Here is a 19,367-nt window from a genome sequence, read left to right as displayed (position 1 = left end):
ACCCCAGAGAGAGAATGGACTAATCTCAAATTTTATTCTAGTTAAGAATGTAGGGTTCACTTGGATATTCTATAATGTGAGTCTGGCAAAGATCAGAAGTATTTCTTTACCATCTACTTTCTCATTGCCGTATCTAGGAGGAAATCATAAGAAACCTCTTTTCTCGTTTCTCTGTACATACAAAACACTAACTATAGGTGTTAGTAGACTAAACTCCTACATGGATTACAAAACATAAATGCCTAAGGATTACAAGTGTATGACTTGGAAAAAAGGCACAGTGGCCACTAACTTTAATGAGTTCTGCAGCCATGCAGTGAAAAATTCATAGAATTCTAAATTAAAATAAAGGCTGGTCTTTGTATGAACTCTTCCATCCTTCACAGATGAGCAGAAGGTCTGGAAAGAAGGTAATTACAAACAAAAAGCTGCAAGTGATCAAGACAGAGCAGGGATTTTTAATTTTTTTGTTATTTTCCTTTAGGTTTTGTGTTTTACAAACACTGAATATATATGGGGCATATTTCCTTTCAACTTCAGTGACAGAAACTGTGTCTTTATTGACATGACCTATATATACTTCTGCTCTACTGACATAGAAGGAGAAGCATTATCACAAATACAGATTGTTAAAGAACTTATTATTTTTCATTAGAGCAGTGCATTTATTCTGCATGCTGTCTCATTAATGACTATCTCCACTGTACACTCAGTACATTAAATCAGGCCTGTTCTTACTGGTAGTAGAGGTCAAGAACCCTATTTAAATTACATTTTAACTTTGTAGACAAGGTATTGTTCCCATGTCAAAAACACACACTCCAGAAAAAGTATAGAGGTTTTTAAAAGGGCAGGAGAAAACATGAACTTCTTTTTTAGGCCATTAATATCCAAAATCCAAATTTTTTATACTCTGGTATTTACTAGGATATTTAGAGTGCAGCTAGTAAACCCTGTAAACATGATCTTTATATTTCTATTGACAATTAGTAGCAACTCAGGCATGGACATGGATTATAAACATTCTGCAAGAGATGAAAGGTACTCTGAGGACACAAAAAATGCCAAATTGTTCCTTAATGGCTGTTTTACACACAGAATTTTTTTTTAAATTGCACTGATAAGTTCCAACAAGTCTCTATCACAGAGTAAAACATTTTTTATGAAGAAAGATAGTTTTGAAGATTCAGTTAAAGGTTAAAAATGCACAATAAACAACACTACTGTCAAATCACACATTTACTATAATAAACCTACCCAAGTTCTTTCTCTGTATTCATTTCCAATGGTCCTACAAAATGGACTGAGCTAAGTGTTGAATGTGGAAGTCTGAAGTAGTTGCCCTGCATGAAATAGCTACATAAACCAAACTCTTCCCATCTTCCTCACAGGAAGACACATTGGACCCTTTCTGGGTAACTTACATGTCTGTCCCAATTTTACCTGTAGAAAGCTTATGAGCAAATATTACAAGGAAATTGGTGTTAACTGCTCAGAAGTTTATATTCCTGTCTCCTGTTCACCCTTCTTTTCAGTTAATGACAACACATACATATTTTAATGGACAGAGACACAAATTCCCTCAGATTTTAGAATTTGGCAGTGTAGACGATTTTAGGCACTCTGGTTGGTTTGTATATGACAACTGGGCATCACTACATTTATTAACATTAAAATGGGATTTGAAGAAGAAATGGCTTGGAAATATCAGCTGTAATTACTTGCCTTCTTTCTTCTCCTTCGCTTCTTCTTCTCCTTGGCTGCTTGTGCCTGTTTATGCTCCCATACCAGGTTAGTCAAGTTAGCCACATACTCATCTGTCTGCTGCAACAGGTAGGCCAGACGTCTATCCTTCTTTTGATCAATCAGTTTACGGTAGCCTTCTTCATCTTCAGCCTAGCAATACAAAGTAGACATGGTTATGTATCTACTTTTATAAATTAGCTGTGACATAATCACCGTGTCTAATCACAGAAAATTAAGGAGGATTTGTGGAATGAATTCAAGGTTCCTGAAAAGATGAAAGTGTTTCAGGAGAAAGCACTGATTATCTGGAAGCACTCGTATCCTGTGCCATTTCTGGATATTCAAATCTACTTCTACTTTTCAGCAGTGGACATCTTTATTACTTACCATACTGCATGTTTGATATGACATAAACTCAACCTTATAATGTACAAAAATATTTCTACAATATCAATATTTTATTTAAAATCAAGTATTTTTTGCTAATAATTAACATTTTGATGAGCTAGGTTAGACAAACTGCTGGTGATTATCTCAAATTATAAAAAAGCTCTATAGATCTGATTACTATTACTATTTTCTTATGCAAGTTCTTAATTTACATTTTACACAAACTTTTATTTCTAAGTTTTTATCATTTTTATATTTAGTTATCTCTAAATTTCATTTTGAGATTTTTAAAACCAAACTGTTCAGTCCATATTCATGGTGGGAAGAAATTATGGACAGGGAGTAGTATTTCACATTACACCTGCACCCCTATTAGACACTTACTGCTTTTTGCCAGCAAGTTATAAAGTAAGCTTCTCATTTTCCTTTCCAATCTATGTAGGTAAAGTGTTCATAAAATGTTAAAACAGAGCTAACCAATGTCTTGAAGAAATTCTTCCAAACCCAGTAGCTACTGTACATATTGATCTGTCTCAACTTTAAATTCCAGAATTATTTTAACTCCTGAAATGTAGGCAGTCCCCTGACTGGCTCCCCAGTGTTCTGCAAAGACATGATTACATAGAAACCCATTTTACTCTGTCCAGTGATACAACTGATATGGTGCAGGTATAAGGGAGAGAAAACTGTGAAATAGAAATGGCCCTGAAGCATTAATGGGTAGAAATGACTGGTATTCATTCTCAAATACATGCATTACTGCTGTTGGTTAGGTATTTTCACATATGGAACACCATTTCAGTTATTATTGTGGAGTAATGCCATGAACAAATTAATCACATGAAATCTTCAAAGCTATAAACCTCAAAATAAAACAGAGTCCAGTACTTGTACAATGGACCAATACCCTTGCAATACAGCGTTATTATATGAAGTTAATGAGGTTAAGTTGATGTCATTCAGAAGTGGCTGTGCTAAATTTCTGTGTCAGTAAAAAACACCAATTGTTTCTATACAAAAACCTTTAAGAAGAACAAACTCCAGGTTAAATGGAACAACATCACATTCACTACCATGAACAGAAACATACAAGCTGAACCACAGCAGTTTTGGATTTATACTTTTTGCATTACAGAGCACTTTGCAACAGAAACACATGGGTGTGGTTGAAACTGTATAAGGATATCAAAAGGATGCAGTATGTAATTTTAACTACAATAATCATATTCTTCTACTCCTTACCATTAGTCTCCTCATTCTTTCTTTCTCAATTCTCTCAGTTTCTTTTTTCTGCTCACGTTCAGTGTTGGCATGCCAAGTTGCCACAGCTTTAGAAAGTTTCTGAATTTTCCCAGCGACTGACCGGTGGTACTCTTTAAAATCTTTAGCATGCTGCAATATGCTATTCAGGTATTCCTAGAAGGAGAAACAAGTTAGAGTAGGCACTTCAACATGATTTGAAATCAGGAATACTGATGTCCTAATCTCATAATTTTCCAATTACTTATCGCATCACTTTGAAGTTTTTAATCAGAAAAACTCTAAGGGTAAATAAAGTATCAGAAAGGGAAGACCCGCATAGCAAAGCAAGGTGCATTTCTATCATGGGGCAAACAGTAACTTTTAATACCTGGTGCTTCTGCCTCCGCTTCCTCTCTTGTTCTATCTTCTGCTGTTTCTCAAGCTTTTCTGTCATACGTGCCTCCCTCAAAGTCTGGCGCTTGCTTCGTTTGTACGCTTTGGAGTTCAGTGCTGTCTCCAGAGTTGTGTCACGACGCATGCAGGCTACTACCTCTTGTCTTAGCTACCAATGGGAGGGAAAAAAAACCCAGACAAAAATAGAATAATTTTTAATAAAACACTGTTATGGCAAAGGAAAACAATAATAGTCCAAAATACATCCCAGCCTCCTCTCCCCTTTTCCTTACAGTTCTGAAAAGATATAGCACTTATACAGTTGAGAAACCAACTCCTGTTTCCCCAAACAAATCTTAAGCCTCCACAGAACGGCAAAAGTGCTAATAACGCTTAATCATTATTTCTTCCCACTTTACAAGATGCTGGAAGCAACTGTCCTGCTGCAATGAAAAGGGCCAGCTAAGAAATTACAGCATCAAAGTAAAACACAGATGAACCAGATACATAACACCTTTTCTAGTGCTGGACCTGAACATAGCTGACAACTTGTTTTATTGCCAGCTGCACAGCAGACAGGTAGGAGAGGTAAATGTTAACAGCTTGGAACACACTGCCACAGTCCCAGCAGTGGAGCACATAGCACCTGCTGCTTTTCATCTGACCTCTGACAAAACTTCATTACAAAGGAGTGCCAAGCGTACAAGGAAGGAAAACTTGGACATCATGGTATAACTATTGCCAAGGCTTCTGTCAGGAAGTATTTTGCTTAACCTGTCAAATTGCATTTGTTCTTCCAAACGAGCTGTAAAAGCCAAAAGCAAGAGGCCCGTAAGAGTCTGGCAGTGTGACTTCTATTCTGAAATTTATTTGTTGATACACACACTCAACATCCAATTTAAATCTCATGTGTGATCTTGTTATGCTTGATTTGCAAAGTCTGTACCACAGTGGAAATCATGATAACAGATCACAGAGAAATACCACACACAGCACCAACATAAAACTCTTCCTAAAACAAGGAGACTCATTGCAAACAGAAGTATGCCCAGAAAGAGGTGTCCAAGGAGATCTGTGCTGAAAATCGGCTTGTAGCCTGTCCAGCACTTGTCTTTGTGCCAATGCCGCTTTCATTTAGAAAGAGACAGTTCTATGATTACATTTTATACTGGAAAATAAATCAATGCTCCCTGCAGGTCTGTGACTCTGTGTGATTCTGTGATAAAACAGGAAGCAAAAAGAACACTTGCACATTTTTATGAACAAAACAAAATAAAATGTAACATAATATTCCTGTGACTTCTTTGTTGCTAAGTTTGCTTTCCTGCAAAGTCTGCTCAGGCTGAGCACTGCTGCAAAATCTCTTTCCAATTTACTCTTTGCTACACAAACACATTTGATTGTGACTGTTATGAAAATATTCCTCAAGTAAAAGGCATTACCTGGCGCTGGAAATTCAGTAACCTAAGTGCCTTCAACTCCACTGTAGCTTTGGTTCGCAGATCAGGGGGCAAGGAACCAGGCAAGTTCTCCAGTTCCTGGATTCTGTGTGCAATGCGAGCCTGGAGCCTAAGCAAATAGAAAATTGTATAAGACACCAGGAAAAATCTGTAAGTTCTTACTAAAATTTTACAGTAAAAATTATATAGTAAAAATAGACAATTTATCTCAAGACGATTATATGTCTGAACTAAAAAGGCTTTTGCAGAGGTGACACTGGGTATCCTTTACCACTTAGAAAATAAATTGTCTAATAATGAAAATGTCCCTTGGCTCTTCTTTTCATTTTGACCAAAACTAGGCATGTGAATAGAAACTTGAGAACTTTATTTTACACATACCATTCAGAATTCTGCTTTCAAGCTTCTTGAATAGTATTATTTTATGCAGTGTAGTCAGTGATGACACAGACAGCACTTCCCCTAATATCTGGAATTCTACTTTATTATTGACAAATGCAAAGTTTGTTAGCATTCCCAGGTACATAACTGGTACATTAAAAATCAAATTCTATTACACTTTTCCTTTACAAGCTCCTTTTACATTCATTTGCAATTCCAGGGAGAGAGAAAGAGAGAGTAATGGATAAGCCAGACAGAACTTGGGTTTTTTTCTATTTTAGTATTACCAGAAGAATACTGAAGTTCCTGGAAAAACAGAAAGGATGTAACACTGCATTACTGCAGGAGAGTAAGTTGGTGTCTTCGGGAGAACAAAAAACTGAAGCAGAATTAGGTAAGTAATGTTTATCATACAGACTGAAAAGTGAATCAGGAAGAGTTAGTTCCTAATTAAAGAAAGTTCAATTAAAAGCTGCAAATACTTGTCCAAATACAGAGAAATTAATTACTCTTGAAGGGGAAGTCTTCATTCAGGAAATGACACTGCATTACTTTGTTATTTCCAGCATATGTACGGCACTAAAAAAAGCTCACATTTTGTACAACTTCATCTGTCACTGGGCATTCCAGTCAGTACAGAGATTTTAGTGTACCTAAGGATGCAAAGTCTTGAGAATTAAGTGGTTTCTTGGAGATTAAATGAACCTGCTCAGTATATTCTGTGATACTGACTCTGTATCACATAAAAGCGGTCAAGATGAAAGAAGAGAATGCTGTTCTAAATCACTGATGTGTGCTCTACCTGTCGCTTATCCACACATGGATGCAATCACACATCACAATGATTATTTATGACCCTTTTTCAATTCTCAAACAGCTGTAATTCTTCTTCTGAAACTATCACCTACAAAACAGTTACAGCCAAGTTGCAGTTTCCCCGATTTTAATGAAACCTTAGGGGAGCAGTCACCACCATTCCAAACTTCTCTTCTGAGTTGTGAACTTAGTAAAGCAACAGAATGCCAAACATATTTTCAAATTCTTTTTCCATTCTTGTTAGCACTGAGTGTTCCTGCTTGTACTATACATGAGGATGAGGACAAAAAAGTTAATTTAGGTTTTTCCTAACATACCTTACAGTTTTAGATAGCCAACTCTAAGTCACTTCCAAACAAACATGAAGTGAAATGTCGACTTTTTATTTCTGTCAGAATCTGTTTGTTACTTTAACTCTAGGCATAAAATATGTTAAAGTGCCTGCTGACATAGAAAGTTTACACAGTAGAGATTCAAGTTATTGCTGAAGTTGGGATGGGCTGTACATTTAACAAAAATCCAAATATACATGTTTCTTTGAGATATAACTAAACACGATCAAAGAGTGTGCTTATTATGTCCCATCATCACACTGTGCAGTCCAGTCCACCTCCATAAAAAACACTCTTCAGACTGATAATAATTTGGTTTTTCTCAATTTGAATTTATAAAAAAGCTCATCCGAGATATAGGCACATGAAATTTTATTATTAAATTATAAGGCAGATTAGTATTTTCAGGGTAACTTTTCCTTTAACTATTTTCCCTCCTATGTTGAAATGGTCTGCACTGAGCTACAAACAATGACACTTCTATGATATTGTGGGTGTTTACCATCCTTATGTAACCCAGACAAGAGAAGAAATAGGAACAAAAACCCAGTATTTCTAAGTCACTAGAGATACTACCTCAGAAAACCCTTATTGAAAATCCTGTCAGTTCTCTATTAAAAAGAAGTCCTGAACAATAAAGTTTAAATATAATGACAATCTGTGGAGCACATATGGAAGAATAATGAAAAATGGGGGTGATCGCAACAACTACTTGAGGTGCTTCTCACCACACACACCTTTCAGTCTTTGAAGAGAATGACTGCAGTTTGTTGGACTGGTTGCTATCTTCATGAATAATGCTAATTGCTATTAGGTAAAGAGAATCCCAAGAAAAACGTTTCTTCGATGTTTCTTACAATCATTTCCAGGATATAACTTCACTGTTTAAAGGATGTAATTAATTAATCTTTGCAGTTCAGCAATTTATCCTTGACCTGCATGAAGCAGCCAGTGAATCTACAGAGAGATCTCTTTTGCAAAACAAGTGATGCAGACCTTTTCTTCATTACCTAGGGTCAACAGCAGAGGTTACAGTTCTACATTAAAAGCTGTCTGGAATGGATGCCTTGCAATAAAGCCAGGCAGATATTCAGACAGATTAAAAAGCAGCACTTCATTCTGAAGAAAATGTTAAGTAGAGTTTTATTAAAGTGTGTGTATCTGGTTCGCTTGGTCAGGTGTTGGTAGTGGGGGATTACAGGGGTGGCTTCTCTGAGGAAATGCCAGAAGTTTCCCTCACCTCCGGTCGAGCCAATACCAGGCAGCTCCAAGATGGATGTTTCACTGGTGAAGCACCAGTGGGCCAATCAGAAATAATAGCAATGCCTCTGGGATAACATATTTATTTGGTTTGAGCTGGCAAAATGACAACTGCCTAAAACAGAGTGTCAGTCTCCCTCTCCCTCCCGCTGAGAAAAGGGAGAAAAGAAAAAAACTGGAAACTCAAAACAGGTTTAAACTAATTATATGTATTTATACAGAAAATAGAAATTTAAAAGAAAACTACAATGTAACAAACACTTGCACAAGTTAGATATAACAACTATTTTCCATCACTCTGAATCTATAAACCAAAAGACACCTAGCAAGGAAAAGAAAAAAAAGACTAACAATAAAATGTTCACTTCCTCGAATTAAAACAGAATGTGATGCAGTGGCGGCAGCAGCAAGGCCCACCTCAGCAGGACAACAGCAGGGTGTCCCATCTCTACTGCAGACATGATGCTAACTGAACTAAGCCACTCTTACATCAACTTTTATATTTTGAGATGATGTCGGAATATGGTATGGAATACCATTAGCCAGTAGTAGTCAGCTGTCAGCTAGCCCAGCTCAGCTGATAGTCTCAGGTCTACTCTGAAATCGAAACCCTAAATTTAGGCCTACACCTAGCTAAACTCATAAGGAACAAGTTATTCAGCAGGCTGTCCCACTGCAGCCTCTGGAGGATCACAGGGGCACAGAGATCCACCTGCAGCCCATGGAAGTGTCCCATGCTTGAGTCGGTGGATGCCCAAAAGAGGGCTGTGACCTCACGGGAAACCTGTGCTGGAGCAAGCTCCTGGCAGGGACCTGCAGACCTGGGGGAAGAGGAGCTCCCACTGCAGAAGGTTTCCTAGTAGGGCTTGTGACCTCCAGGGACCCCACACTGGAGCAGGCTATGCCTGAACGACATGGAACTCCATGGAAGAGCGATCCACATTGCAGCAGTTCCTGGAGAACTGTGGGATGGACTCACATTGGGAAACTAAATGGAGAACTGCTGTCCATGGAAGTGACTCCACATTGGGGAAGGACTCCTCTCCTCGAGTCGTGGCAGAAACAACCTGTGATGAATTGACCAAAACCCTCATTTCCCGGTGGAGGGGAGGAGGAAGAGCTTGGGAAGGAGAGAGGAGTGGGAGGAAGGTGCTTTTAAGATTTATTTTACTTCTCATTATCCTGCTCTGATTTTTTTAGCAATAAATTCAATTAATATCTCAAATTTGAATATGTTTTGCCTATGATGGTACTTGCTGAGTGATCCCTTCCAGTCCTCATCTCATCCCATGAACTTTTGTTACACTTTCTCTCCCCTGTCCAGCTGGAAAAGTAGTGACAGAGCTGCTTTGGTGGGTGTCTGGTGTCCCGCCAGGGTCAACCAAATAGAGCATGGTATGAATATTTTTGTTCAGGCCAGATTTCAAGGAATACAATTTTAACAGCTCTCCACATAAGATCATTTAAGCTTCTTATAAGAATTTAAAGTATCTATGCTTCTTTTTATCATTCTTCAGTCACAGAGAGTTAAACAACAACTATCATACAATCTCATCTCAAAACAACATGCGCTGCAAACAGCTTCTCAGGACAACTACGTGAATCTGATAGCAACATTAACCCTCCATTTTCTGTCTCTTTGTTAAATATATGTTGGAACTATTTTTACAGTCGAACCAAGACTTTTCACGCAGAAAGGTCAGCCTGCTGACGTTTCATTAGATTCAAAGCTTTTTCAGACTCCACAGTTATGTCAATAGCTGCATTACTGCCTCTCCATCTGTACTGGTCTATTTAACATGCTGCTAATTAATAGAAACTTCTAAGTAGTTCTAAGTGCCTATTTGATGAATTGTTTGATGAAACAAATCACACAACCTCCTAGTAAGAACAAAAGGAAAACCAAATTGCTATCACTTGAAAAAAAATCAAACGCAATTTTGGAAAATTACAAAAATTTAGCAAAAACTAAAATATTTCACATTTACAGTATTTTTCTGTGTGTAAAACATAGTCTACTACATAAATCGTGTACAAGACCCCTTATGAAACAAAAATGTATATGCAGTAGCATCATCCTCCCACAAAAATCTGCTGTTAAGCACTAGGGAGGTGTGCATAAAGCAAGAGAAATGGCTACAGACATCAGCCATTAACATTTTATCACATAGCCCATAAGTTTGCACTAAATTACTGTAACTTCAGCAATGCACTTCACACTCTTAGTCCAGAAACACCATGTTTCAAGGTTGGTGACGGTTTAACCCTGGTCAGCAACGAAGCACCACCAGACAACTCACTCACTCTTCCCCTATACCCAGTGCAATGGGGAATGGGGGAAGAATCAGAAGGGTAAAAGGAAGAAAGAAACTTGTCGGTTGAGATAAAAATAGTTTAATAATTTCAAAGAAGCAAGGATTTCTAAATTGTGAGGAAAAGAGAGGAAAAAAAGTAACAAAAAGGAAGTAAATTCCAAGACATATGATGCAAATCAAAACAATTATTCACTACTAACTGAGCACTGCAGTTAAATGCCTCCCTGATACCCGATCTCGTCAGATCTCGGAAGTTGAGCAGGGTCAGCCCTGGATGGGAGACCTCCTGGCAATACCAGGGGCTGTAGGTTCTAGTCCTGAGGACTTCACTGTGAGTTCTCAAGAGCTAATACTTTCATAAAGCTTTCACTAACCTCACTGGTTTCAGGACACTAATGTTTATACTGGCTTTTTTCTACTCCCTTTTTATTAAGAAATTGTGAATGCATCATGTTTCTGTACTAAACTTGCCTATATTAAACCTAAATCTAGCACCATTCTAAGCTGATAAACTGCTTTTTTCAAAGTTTTGCCTGATGTTAAAGTTTTAAAGAATAAAAAGATGTCCAAGTATTCTACTCATTCTGGTATTCAAAGCAAAACCAAATACCAGTATTGTTCAACATCAAATCAAAGCTTGGATCTTTATCTATGTGCTAGCATAAAAAAGTAAAATTCAGAACTCTTCTGCTGCAGAATATCTATTAAACTTCCATCTCACTCAGCCAAGCTCAGTGTATTTAGAACCTTAGATATGCTATATCTGCAACCGGTTCTCTAAATTAGTAAAAGCATGACCATTATTTTCTGTCACTCCTATCTCTCCTCCATTGATACTCATTCTAAGACATAATAGTTGGGCACAAATAGTGCAACAGAGCAGGGCTGGAAAGACAGGAGGAGGAACAATTTCAGGTTGTATTACACTGGCCAGATGATTCCTTGTTGAAGTTAGTACTACAATTTTTCAGTTAGAGCAACTGTGAGACCTTATAATGCTGTGTTCTATAAGCTTTCTGAAAAAGATGCTAGAAAATAGGGATTGCTGAAACAGTTATGGCAATTCAGTCCTAGGGTATAAGGGTAAGACTGACAGAATGATGACAACACGCTGATTATCTAAGCATTATCTAAAGCAAAATATAAGTGCTTTCCTGGAATCAAGGCCTGAATTCTGTATGGCACCACACTCTAAAACACTTAATGGTGTTTCACCTTCATAAAGCAAAAGCCACTAAACCAGTCTTCTGTGAGGTCACCATTCCTCTCAGTTACCTTTGCCTACAAACTCATTGTTAAGATGCAAGTTGCACCATCAGCCCAAAACAAGTAAATTTCCTAAGTGCAATTATTTCCCTCTGACTGATGATCATCAGGAACATAGTTCAGGTGCAGGTAAAAATCCTTCTGCCCAGCAGATTGTCAGGGTCAGCCATTTAAGATGCTTCTTGATGGGAAGAGGGAAGAAGTCTTAACACCAAACTATTCTTTATACTTTCCAGTATACTTCACCATCTAACTAGTTCACTCAGGAGGCAAAGTTTAAGAAACTTGTTTTCTGGTAACCCTTTCTTTTTAATCTTGCCTGTCCTTTATTACTATTTCCTCTACTCTTTGGTTGCCAGTCTACCACATCCTCACTAATAAAATCTGGTTTTGCTGCAGCCACTTAGCTCATCAGCCTTTTGAACCACAATGTTCTAACTTCCCTTTAGTTTATAATACTGAAAACTTTCTGCACTAAATTGATTTCTCTACAGACTACAAAGATGCTGATTTTCTAACTTTCAGTGTTTGCATCACCCAAATAATACTAACCCAGCAGAGCCCCTGAGCCTGTTTTAAACTTCCCTGGTTTGCAATGATACTGTCAGCACACTTTACTAGTTCATAACCTGAGGAAGAATTAAATCATTATTTGGTTTGATATTTGTGTACTTCTCTGTGACACAGCCTCTCTTTGAAAACTCAGTTTACACTATTGGCACTGCAGTAGTTGATTCCAAGGAGTTTCAGTTGAGGATGTGAAAAACAAGAACCTGCACATGCATTTTAATCCTGTTACTTGCTTTTACCTATATTCACGTTCTTGGAGTATTTCAACAGGATCCAATCCTTGTGGCTTCTGGATAGGGCTGATGCGATTCTGCTTTTGCTGCAGCTGGACAATGGGAGAAGGTTGTCCAGGTGATGGCTGTGGTACAGAGGGCCCAGGCATGGTGGCAGCAGGCTGGGCGGCTGGTGGGGCAGGAGAAGGCCTCCCACTAGGAGCTGGTGCTGGAAGCTTTTGTTGTGCATTGGAGATGCTCATATCTGGGGCTTGGCCTGAAACATTAATAGTACTGATTCATAACATGAGATATGGAAAGCAGTCAAGAAATCTCAATGTTTTCTGAAGACAGAACATGAAGGTAAGGTAAACATTCAGTACCACTAGAAAAAGCATACTGAGATACACTACATTTTGTTTTTAAAATAGACATACTAAAATGCAAGGATATCACACACTGCAGTAAGTTGTCCAAAGAAAAACAACACATTTGAAACTTTACAATGAATGTCATTTCTTTTGCTATTCCTGCAAACTTTCAACTCTAGTGTTAGAAGAAATGAAATAGCTATGGAACTGACTTCCTGCAAATGTAGGGCCTCATTCTGGCCCTTGTTCAATATCCTTGTGCCACTCAGACAAAAGCAACTATAACAACCACCAGACAACAGGCAGAAGTAGGTCTGACTTTAGAGCTCTATCAGAACTTGATAACCATATCAAACTTTCTACAATTGTATTTAGAACTACCTGTCAGATATAAATAGCTGATGCTTTTTTATGAACTCCTATTAACTGTATTTATTTCAAATACCAGGAATTCAATTACAATAATCGTCTTGAAAAGTAACACCTCAGTTAACATGAAAAGAGTACCTGTCATTCATAGACACTAAGGGTCACAGATTTCAGTATGCCCATGGATTCAGATGCTAACAAATTCACTAATAACAGACACTGCTAGGATAAAAATGTCACTTAATTTTTCTGAGAAGTCACTTAATTCTAGGGAAAAAAAACTACGAAGTACGGCTCAATCTTACAAACGACCTGAATTCAAACCCAACACATCCTGTAATCTACATGAAAAGATTCCATCAGCAATCATCACTTGCCATTCAAACATCTACATCAAACTCCAGAAAAAGAACTCCAGCACAAGCTATAGGTTCTGTATTTAGTGACACTGCACATCAGCTTATAAAAAAATATGAAAAAAAGAAAACCCACCAAAAATCTCTGTGCAGTGTCAGTTTTCAGAGAATCATGCAAGTTGAATGTGTCAGAAATGACAAATGAATTTGAAGACACAAGTGCAGTCTTTAAAAATATGTCAAATAAAACATCCAAAAAGATATAGCAAGGACAAACAAATTTTTTTTCATTACAAACAGTAATGAAAAAAGACAAACAGCTTGTAGTTAAACACATTATTATGACATACTGGATTATTATTTATCAACTACTCATCTAACAATTCTGTGTATCTGCCAGCAATTTTTAGCAGCAGCAGTTGAGCAAGAAGGCCCCGTTCCTGGTAAACTCATATATACAACCTCTCCAGAAACAGTTATCTTCTTTTTATTGTTCTACTCAAATTTTAAGTATTTACTGGGACTACTCAAAGAAAAGCAGTTCTAATTCTGATGACATGCTACTACTTCATTTTCCTTCTGTGTTGCTCTAAATAAACGACTAATGACAGAGCCTTTGTTATGATGTTAACTATCACAGAGTCACCACTGATCCCAGACAATCGTACAAGCAACAAAACATACATATGTACCATAAAAGAAGTCTGTAATATTCCCAAGTCTGCACTACCATGCTTCTTTTTAAATATCTCTAAAGAAACCTTCACAACTTCAAACAATACATATTACTACGATTTCTAATTCTTTTTAATTTTAATTCTGCTATTCTGCTTTTAAACAATGACATCAGCCTGTAAACCCAAATCCGAATGATTTGGTTCAAAATCTGATTATCACACAGAGGGAGAAAAAGTACACTGCTCATTTGATCTCAAAGACTACACTGATCATTCAAAGCTATTTGATTACAAAATAAGTAAACAAACAACAACAACAAAAAGAAAGCAGCTTAATTCTACCATGATTTGAAAACTTTTATTTACAGTAGCAAAGACTACAGGTAAAAGACAAGCATGATCAGAAAATTACTTATTTAGTAGGTTTTATGAGTGTCCCGCAGGCAGCTTACATATTTCATTGTGATTGCAAAAAGGTGCTTCGTGTTCAATCTGCCTACAAATTGCAGTAATTTCATGTGGATCATTCACAGATGAATAAAAGTTTAGAACTTCTTGATTAAAATCTAAGATACAGTAAAGGTTACACTATTTTTCTCCATGTCATTTTACCTTTTATTTTTTCTTTCCCCTGCACCTTTCTCCCACCATACCTTCAGTCCAAGTTTTAGGGGTAATGGCAGCAGTTGTATGTCCAGGAATCCCTGGAGCAGGCCCTGGTCCAGCTGCAGCACCACTTATTCCATGTAATCCAATACCTGCAATTTGACAAAGGAAAAAACCATTTGTGAAGACACAAAGCATTTCCAAGTACTCAAAAATCATTCTTCTTTCTAGCATGATAGTCTGTTCAGGCAAGTAGTTCCTTTCTTCATGAAATAAGGATAAGTAGCTTTTATTGTGAAAAAATATACATAATGAAGCATATTACAAGCTTGTTTTACGAAATAAATCCTATTTTTTTGGTAGCAAAGCCATATCCACCAAAATGAACAGTGAAATTATTAAAATGATTATTTAAAAGAAAGTGGTATTATCTTAACCCTCAGTTTCTAAGGCAAACTCACTAATGGAAGTGTTCAGAAACTAAGAGGTGCAGGGTGCTTAATCTAACAGTTTTCTTAGGACCAAAATGTGCTTGCTTGTCACACTGTAACACCTATGAACACTAGGAGAAAAAAATTCACACTTTCCTTTCCTTCTGTCTTTCACTTGACAGTGTATTATATATAGTTTGTTTTACTTTCAACAATCTAAATAATCAAGTCAACTTACTCCAGACTACTTTATGTACTTTTCTACATAGCGACAGGAGTCTGAAAATTTACTCTAAGAAAAACAGTGAAATTGCTATCAGTAAAGTACAATTAACATTCAAAACCTGGCAAGCATAATCAGGACAGAAACAGTACTGCACAGTGAAATAACTTCTATTTCAGTTTTGACAATACCCTATTAATAATAGATGTGTTTTATGTGCTTGTCCAAGCTTAAAATCAAGGGCCATTCTGTTCACTTTGATGCCAGAATACAGTCTCAAATTATAACCCTGCACAGCACCCATTTCTTAATCTACCACAGGCAGAACTTCAAGCATTACCTGAGCAAAGACTCTTACCAAGCATTCACTTACCAGACTGTCTGTTGAAGGCACTGGGAGGCTGTTGCTGTTGAATGCCTGGAAGGGTCCTCTTGCCCTGAACTGCAAGCTGGAGGTTTTCTGGTAAAGGCTGACCTCTAGCCAACATTTTGTATGCTAGAATCTGAGCCCGCAGCTGATGCAGCTGGGCCGGGCTGAAAGGGGAAGGCCCTCTGTTAGGCTGATTCATAACTTGTGGGTCTCCTGGTATAATGGGTCCTGGCTGACTGGGAGTCATCTGAGGCGGTGTTGGACCTCCTCCAGACATTGGACTGGACACATGCTCTGGTGCTCCTAGTGGTGATGGGTGAGGAGACATATAACCTAGAACAGGCAGAAGAATCACAAACTTACCTTTCTGTTAGTTAAATCTCAATTCCATCATATTTCTTTAACAGTATACAGAGCATAAAAATGTCTCTCCCAAGTCAGGATAGTTGTAGCATTTTCTGCAATGACGAAATGCAATATGAAATTCCCTGGGATATCAAGATAGTTTTCAGAGCTATTCTTTGAGAAGAACTACAGTTATTTAGTCCAGTATTTCCTAAAAATAACGATTACCTTCACATGTGGAGTAAGACAAATAAAAGTATGAAATACAATACAGAACCCTGAGGAGATGGTACTGTTTACTAGAATGCTGGACAAATGTTTCCTTGTGGAACACACACAGTGAAGTCTGCCTAGTTTACAGCTTAATATTCTAAGTTTATTTTAATGCATACACACTGAGGACTATCTGCATATTCACTTCTACAGGCACTCTTTGCCAAAACTTACCAACATACGAAAATAGAAACAAATGGCATTTGCTTTCTATACAATTGATCTTAAATTTATAAAGAGTAAAGGTTGGAGTCAGACAAGAATGTTCAATACCTTTTGCTATCTGGGTGCTCAACAATTTGGGACACCTACTGCAAGCAAAAAAACCATCCTCTGAAGAAGCTACTAGAAACTACGTTACTCTATAAAGTTCGAGAAAAGCAATCATAGTTCTGAAATATTAGTGTTTGAAAATGCAGTGGGTTTAATATTGAATTTTAGTTACACTTATTATGCCTTTGCTTGAGCTTCACAATGCATAGCAGATAGCGACTTTGGTGCCTTTTGTTCACCAAGAGTGAAAAAAGAGTGAAAAAAGAGTGAAAAAATATTTACCCACTTCCACTGATACTGTGGAACACGAATAATGCTCTTCAGAACTAGAAAAGCCCCCTCAATTTTTTTTTTTAAAACCTAGAAATCTTAGGACTCATTTCCATATTCCATAGTAGTAAGCCATGGATCAGAGAACTCCACAGTTTATACCACATTCTGTGACACCAATCTACTCTTCCCTCACTATTCCTTGTCACTTTCAATTTCATCTATATGTGGTCCAGATCACAGAAGGAAGAAATTTTGCTCTCTCTTTAGCTTGGATGCAGGAAGGGTTTTTGATTTTTTGATTTTCACATTTTATAGATTTTAGGAATACAGTAGCTGTAGCAGCAAAGGCAAATTGAGTGTGTTAATATTTCCAACAGCTTAAGTTCAATGTTTATCTACTGTAACCCCTATCCCATATCAATGGCTCAAATTCTTTTAGCTGTTTAGACTCTTTTCAAGGCAGAGGGCTGAAGAATATCAAAAGGCTTGCCACAAGAGACATAAACAGGGCAGAGTGGCTGAGAAGTCAGAACAGTGGAAGAACTTAGTAAGTCCAAGGAAAAGGAAGATGAGGAACAAGGGGTCCAGGCAACCCCTAGCCTCAAATCAGAGGGGCTGGGACTGTGGCAGGACAAGGGTGAACTGGGAGACGCGTAAAATAATGATGGGCTAGACCGTATTATGAAAAACATGGAAATTAGTTTGGACACGTGTACATCCATGTATTCCTGGACAAGCCTAGCTCATTAAAGCCACTGCCTACTTATCTCCTACAAAATTGCCTTGGAGTTTTTTTTCACACAACACTTCTTTGTTCTTACTGAGCCTTCAGTAAAGGCAACACAGGTAAAACCTCAAAGCACTCCAACTTTTCTGGGATGACAGCAGCTGTAAGTCACTAGCTTAAGCAGAGAGATGGGAGTGCCAGAGAATTGAAATTTGTGCTAACAGATGCTGAGGTCTGGGGGATTAAAATGTAACAAAGTAAAGGTTGTAAATGTATGACATAAAAGACAGATTATTTCAGTTCTCCTAAAAAAGGAAAATGAGACAGAAGTACAAGAGGAAGAAAATGGGTTTGTGATGGCAAAGACCAGAAAAGACAGAGTTCAATCTAAAGAAAATGGTGACAGGAAGGGAAGAAGATTGTGGTGAGAGTAAGAAAAATTACACAGTTCAGAGAAAAAGGAGGAAGTGAGGGGAGGAGTTCAATGAAAAGGAAACGACCTTACGAAGTTATAATTACTTAAGCTACTTACTAGCTCAATATAAAAATTGGTTTATACATCCTTTGGTGGTGGTAAAAGGTATGACAAATAACTGTAAGTTTATTCCATTTATTCATCTCCTTCCACTAACCTACTTCTGTCTCTAAATTTTTTAAGAAAACAGGGGAAGCTACAGATCCCTCTTGCTGAGCATACTGCTTTTAAAAAATGGCTATGCAACAATAAAACTGAAAACATGGAGTTGCATTACTATTTTATACTACAAAATGGCATTTATTGCAACATCTGCCTGTGATTACATTTCCAAATCTCAGGATTTACTTTAAATGGCACCTAATTCAAACTACCTTGTTTTCTAAATTGCATTTCAAAGAATGGTCTATCTCCCTCCTCAAGTTATATTGTCCAAGTTATAAATTCCTTAATCACGGATAGACTTCAGACCCAGAAATCTGAAATCCATCTGCACTACAGAAATTTAGAACAGTAGTGTAAGATACTGAGTACTTATTCTCAGTCCTCACAGTTTGAGGCACAAGTCTGTGATTGTTTTGCAAAGAGGCGTTTTCAGAACTTTTTTGAGCTTTCTAGATATATCTTTATTACTTACACTCTCTCTTTCTCAAAGTCCTCTGCTTTAGGGAACTAGGCTTGACAAGAGGAAGAACGAAAAAAAATTTCCACAAAATATATCAGAACCTTCTAAACTTCTTTAAAGGTGTTACAATGTGGCATTTACAGAATGTAAATTTTGTGATGCTGTATTGAAAATTTTCCTTTACATTTGGAAAACTTTCATAAGACAGTGTGACAATATACACCACCACACGCCTGTCCTAATGAAGTGTTTATCCTACTTGCTTTTTCCCTATCTTGTCACACATATTGTAACACAGCTAAGCACGCACACATGAAGATCCACTAAAATTGAGTTTAACCATCATATACCATAAATGAAAAAAATAAAGACACGGTCCATTAGAATGTTTAATGTACAAAGACAGATTTTTGAACTTTGTAAGCATGCCTTCATCTGCTATGAAGGCTTTCAAATGCATTTTTCTATAGCACACATGCATTTCCACAGTAAGTATTCAGCAAGTTTTTTTAATACCCAACTAATTGTTAACTGCTGATCTGTCAAGCACCCCTTCTTCTACACCTTCCACTGGCATTCTCTTTTCTATT

General features: G+C 37.4%; 1 protein-coding gene across 1 annotated transcript in view; it reads right to left on the bottom strand.

The window, feature by feature from the left end:
* The window catches only part of SMARCA2 (SWI/SNF related BAF chromatin remodeling complex subunit ATPase 2), a 127,698-nt gene that overhangs the window by 76,591 nt on the left and 31,740 nt on the right, over positions 1–19,367 (bottom strand). The window contains exons 4-10 of the mRNA XM_071581487.1: positions 15,790–16,119; positions 14,810–14,914; positions 12,411–12,660; positions 5,214–5,340; positions 3,767–3,940; positions 3,379–3,552; positions 1,726–1,896 (exon numbers count right to left, since the gene is read on the bottom strand). Coding sequence (XP_071437588.1) covers positions 1,726–1,896; positions 3,379–3,552; positions 3,767–3,940; positions 5,214–5,340; positions 12,411–12,660; positions 14,810–14,914; positions 15,790–16,119 — 1,331 coding nt within the window. The remainder of the gene's footprint in view (positions 1–1,725; positions 1,897–3,378; positions 3,553–3,766; positions 3,941–5,213; positions 5,341–12,410; positions 12,661–14,809; positions 14,915–15,789; positions 16,120–19,367) is intronic.

This window comes from Pithys albifrons, chromosome Z, assembly GCF_047495875.1.
Source record: "Pithys albifrons albifrons isolate INPA30051 chromosome Z, PitAlb_v1, whole genome shotgun sequence".
In the NCBI taxonomy this organism is placed as follows: Eukaryota; Metazoa; Chordata; class Aves; order Passeriformes; family Thamnophilidae; genus Pithys; species Pithys albifrons.
The sequence above is the reverse complement of the archived record's forward strand: the minus strand, read 5'-3'. Positions and strand labels throughout refer to the sequence as shown.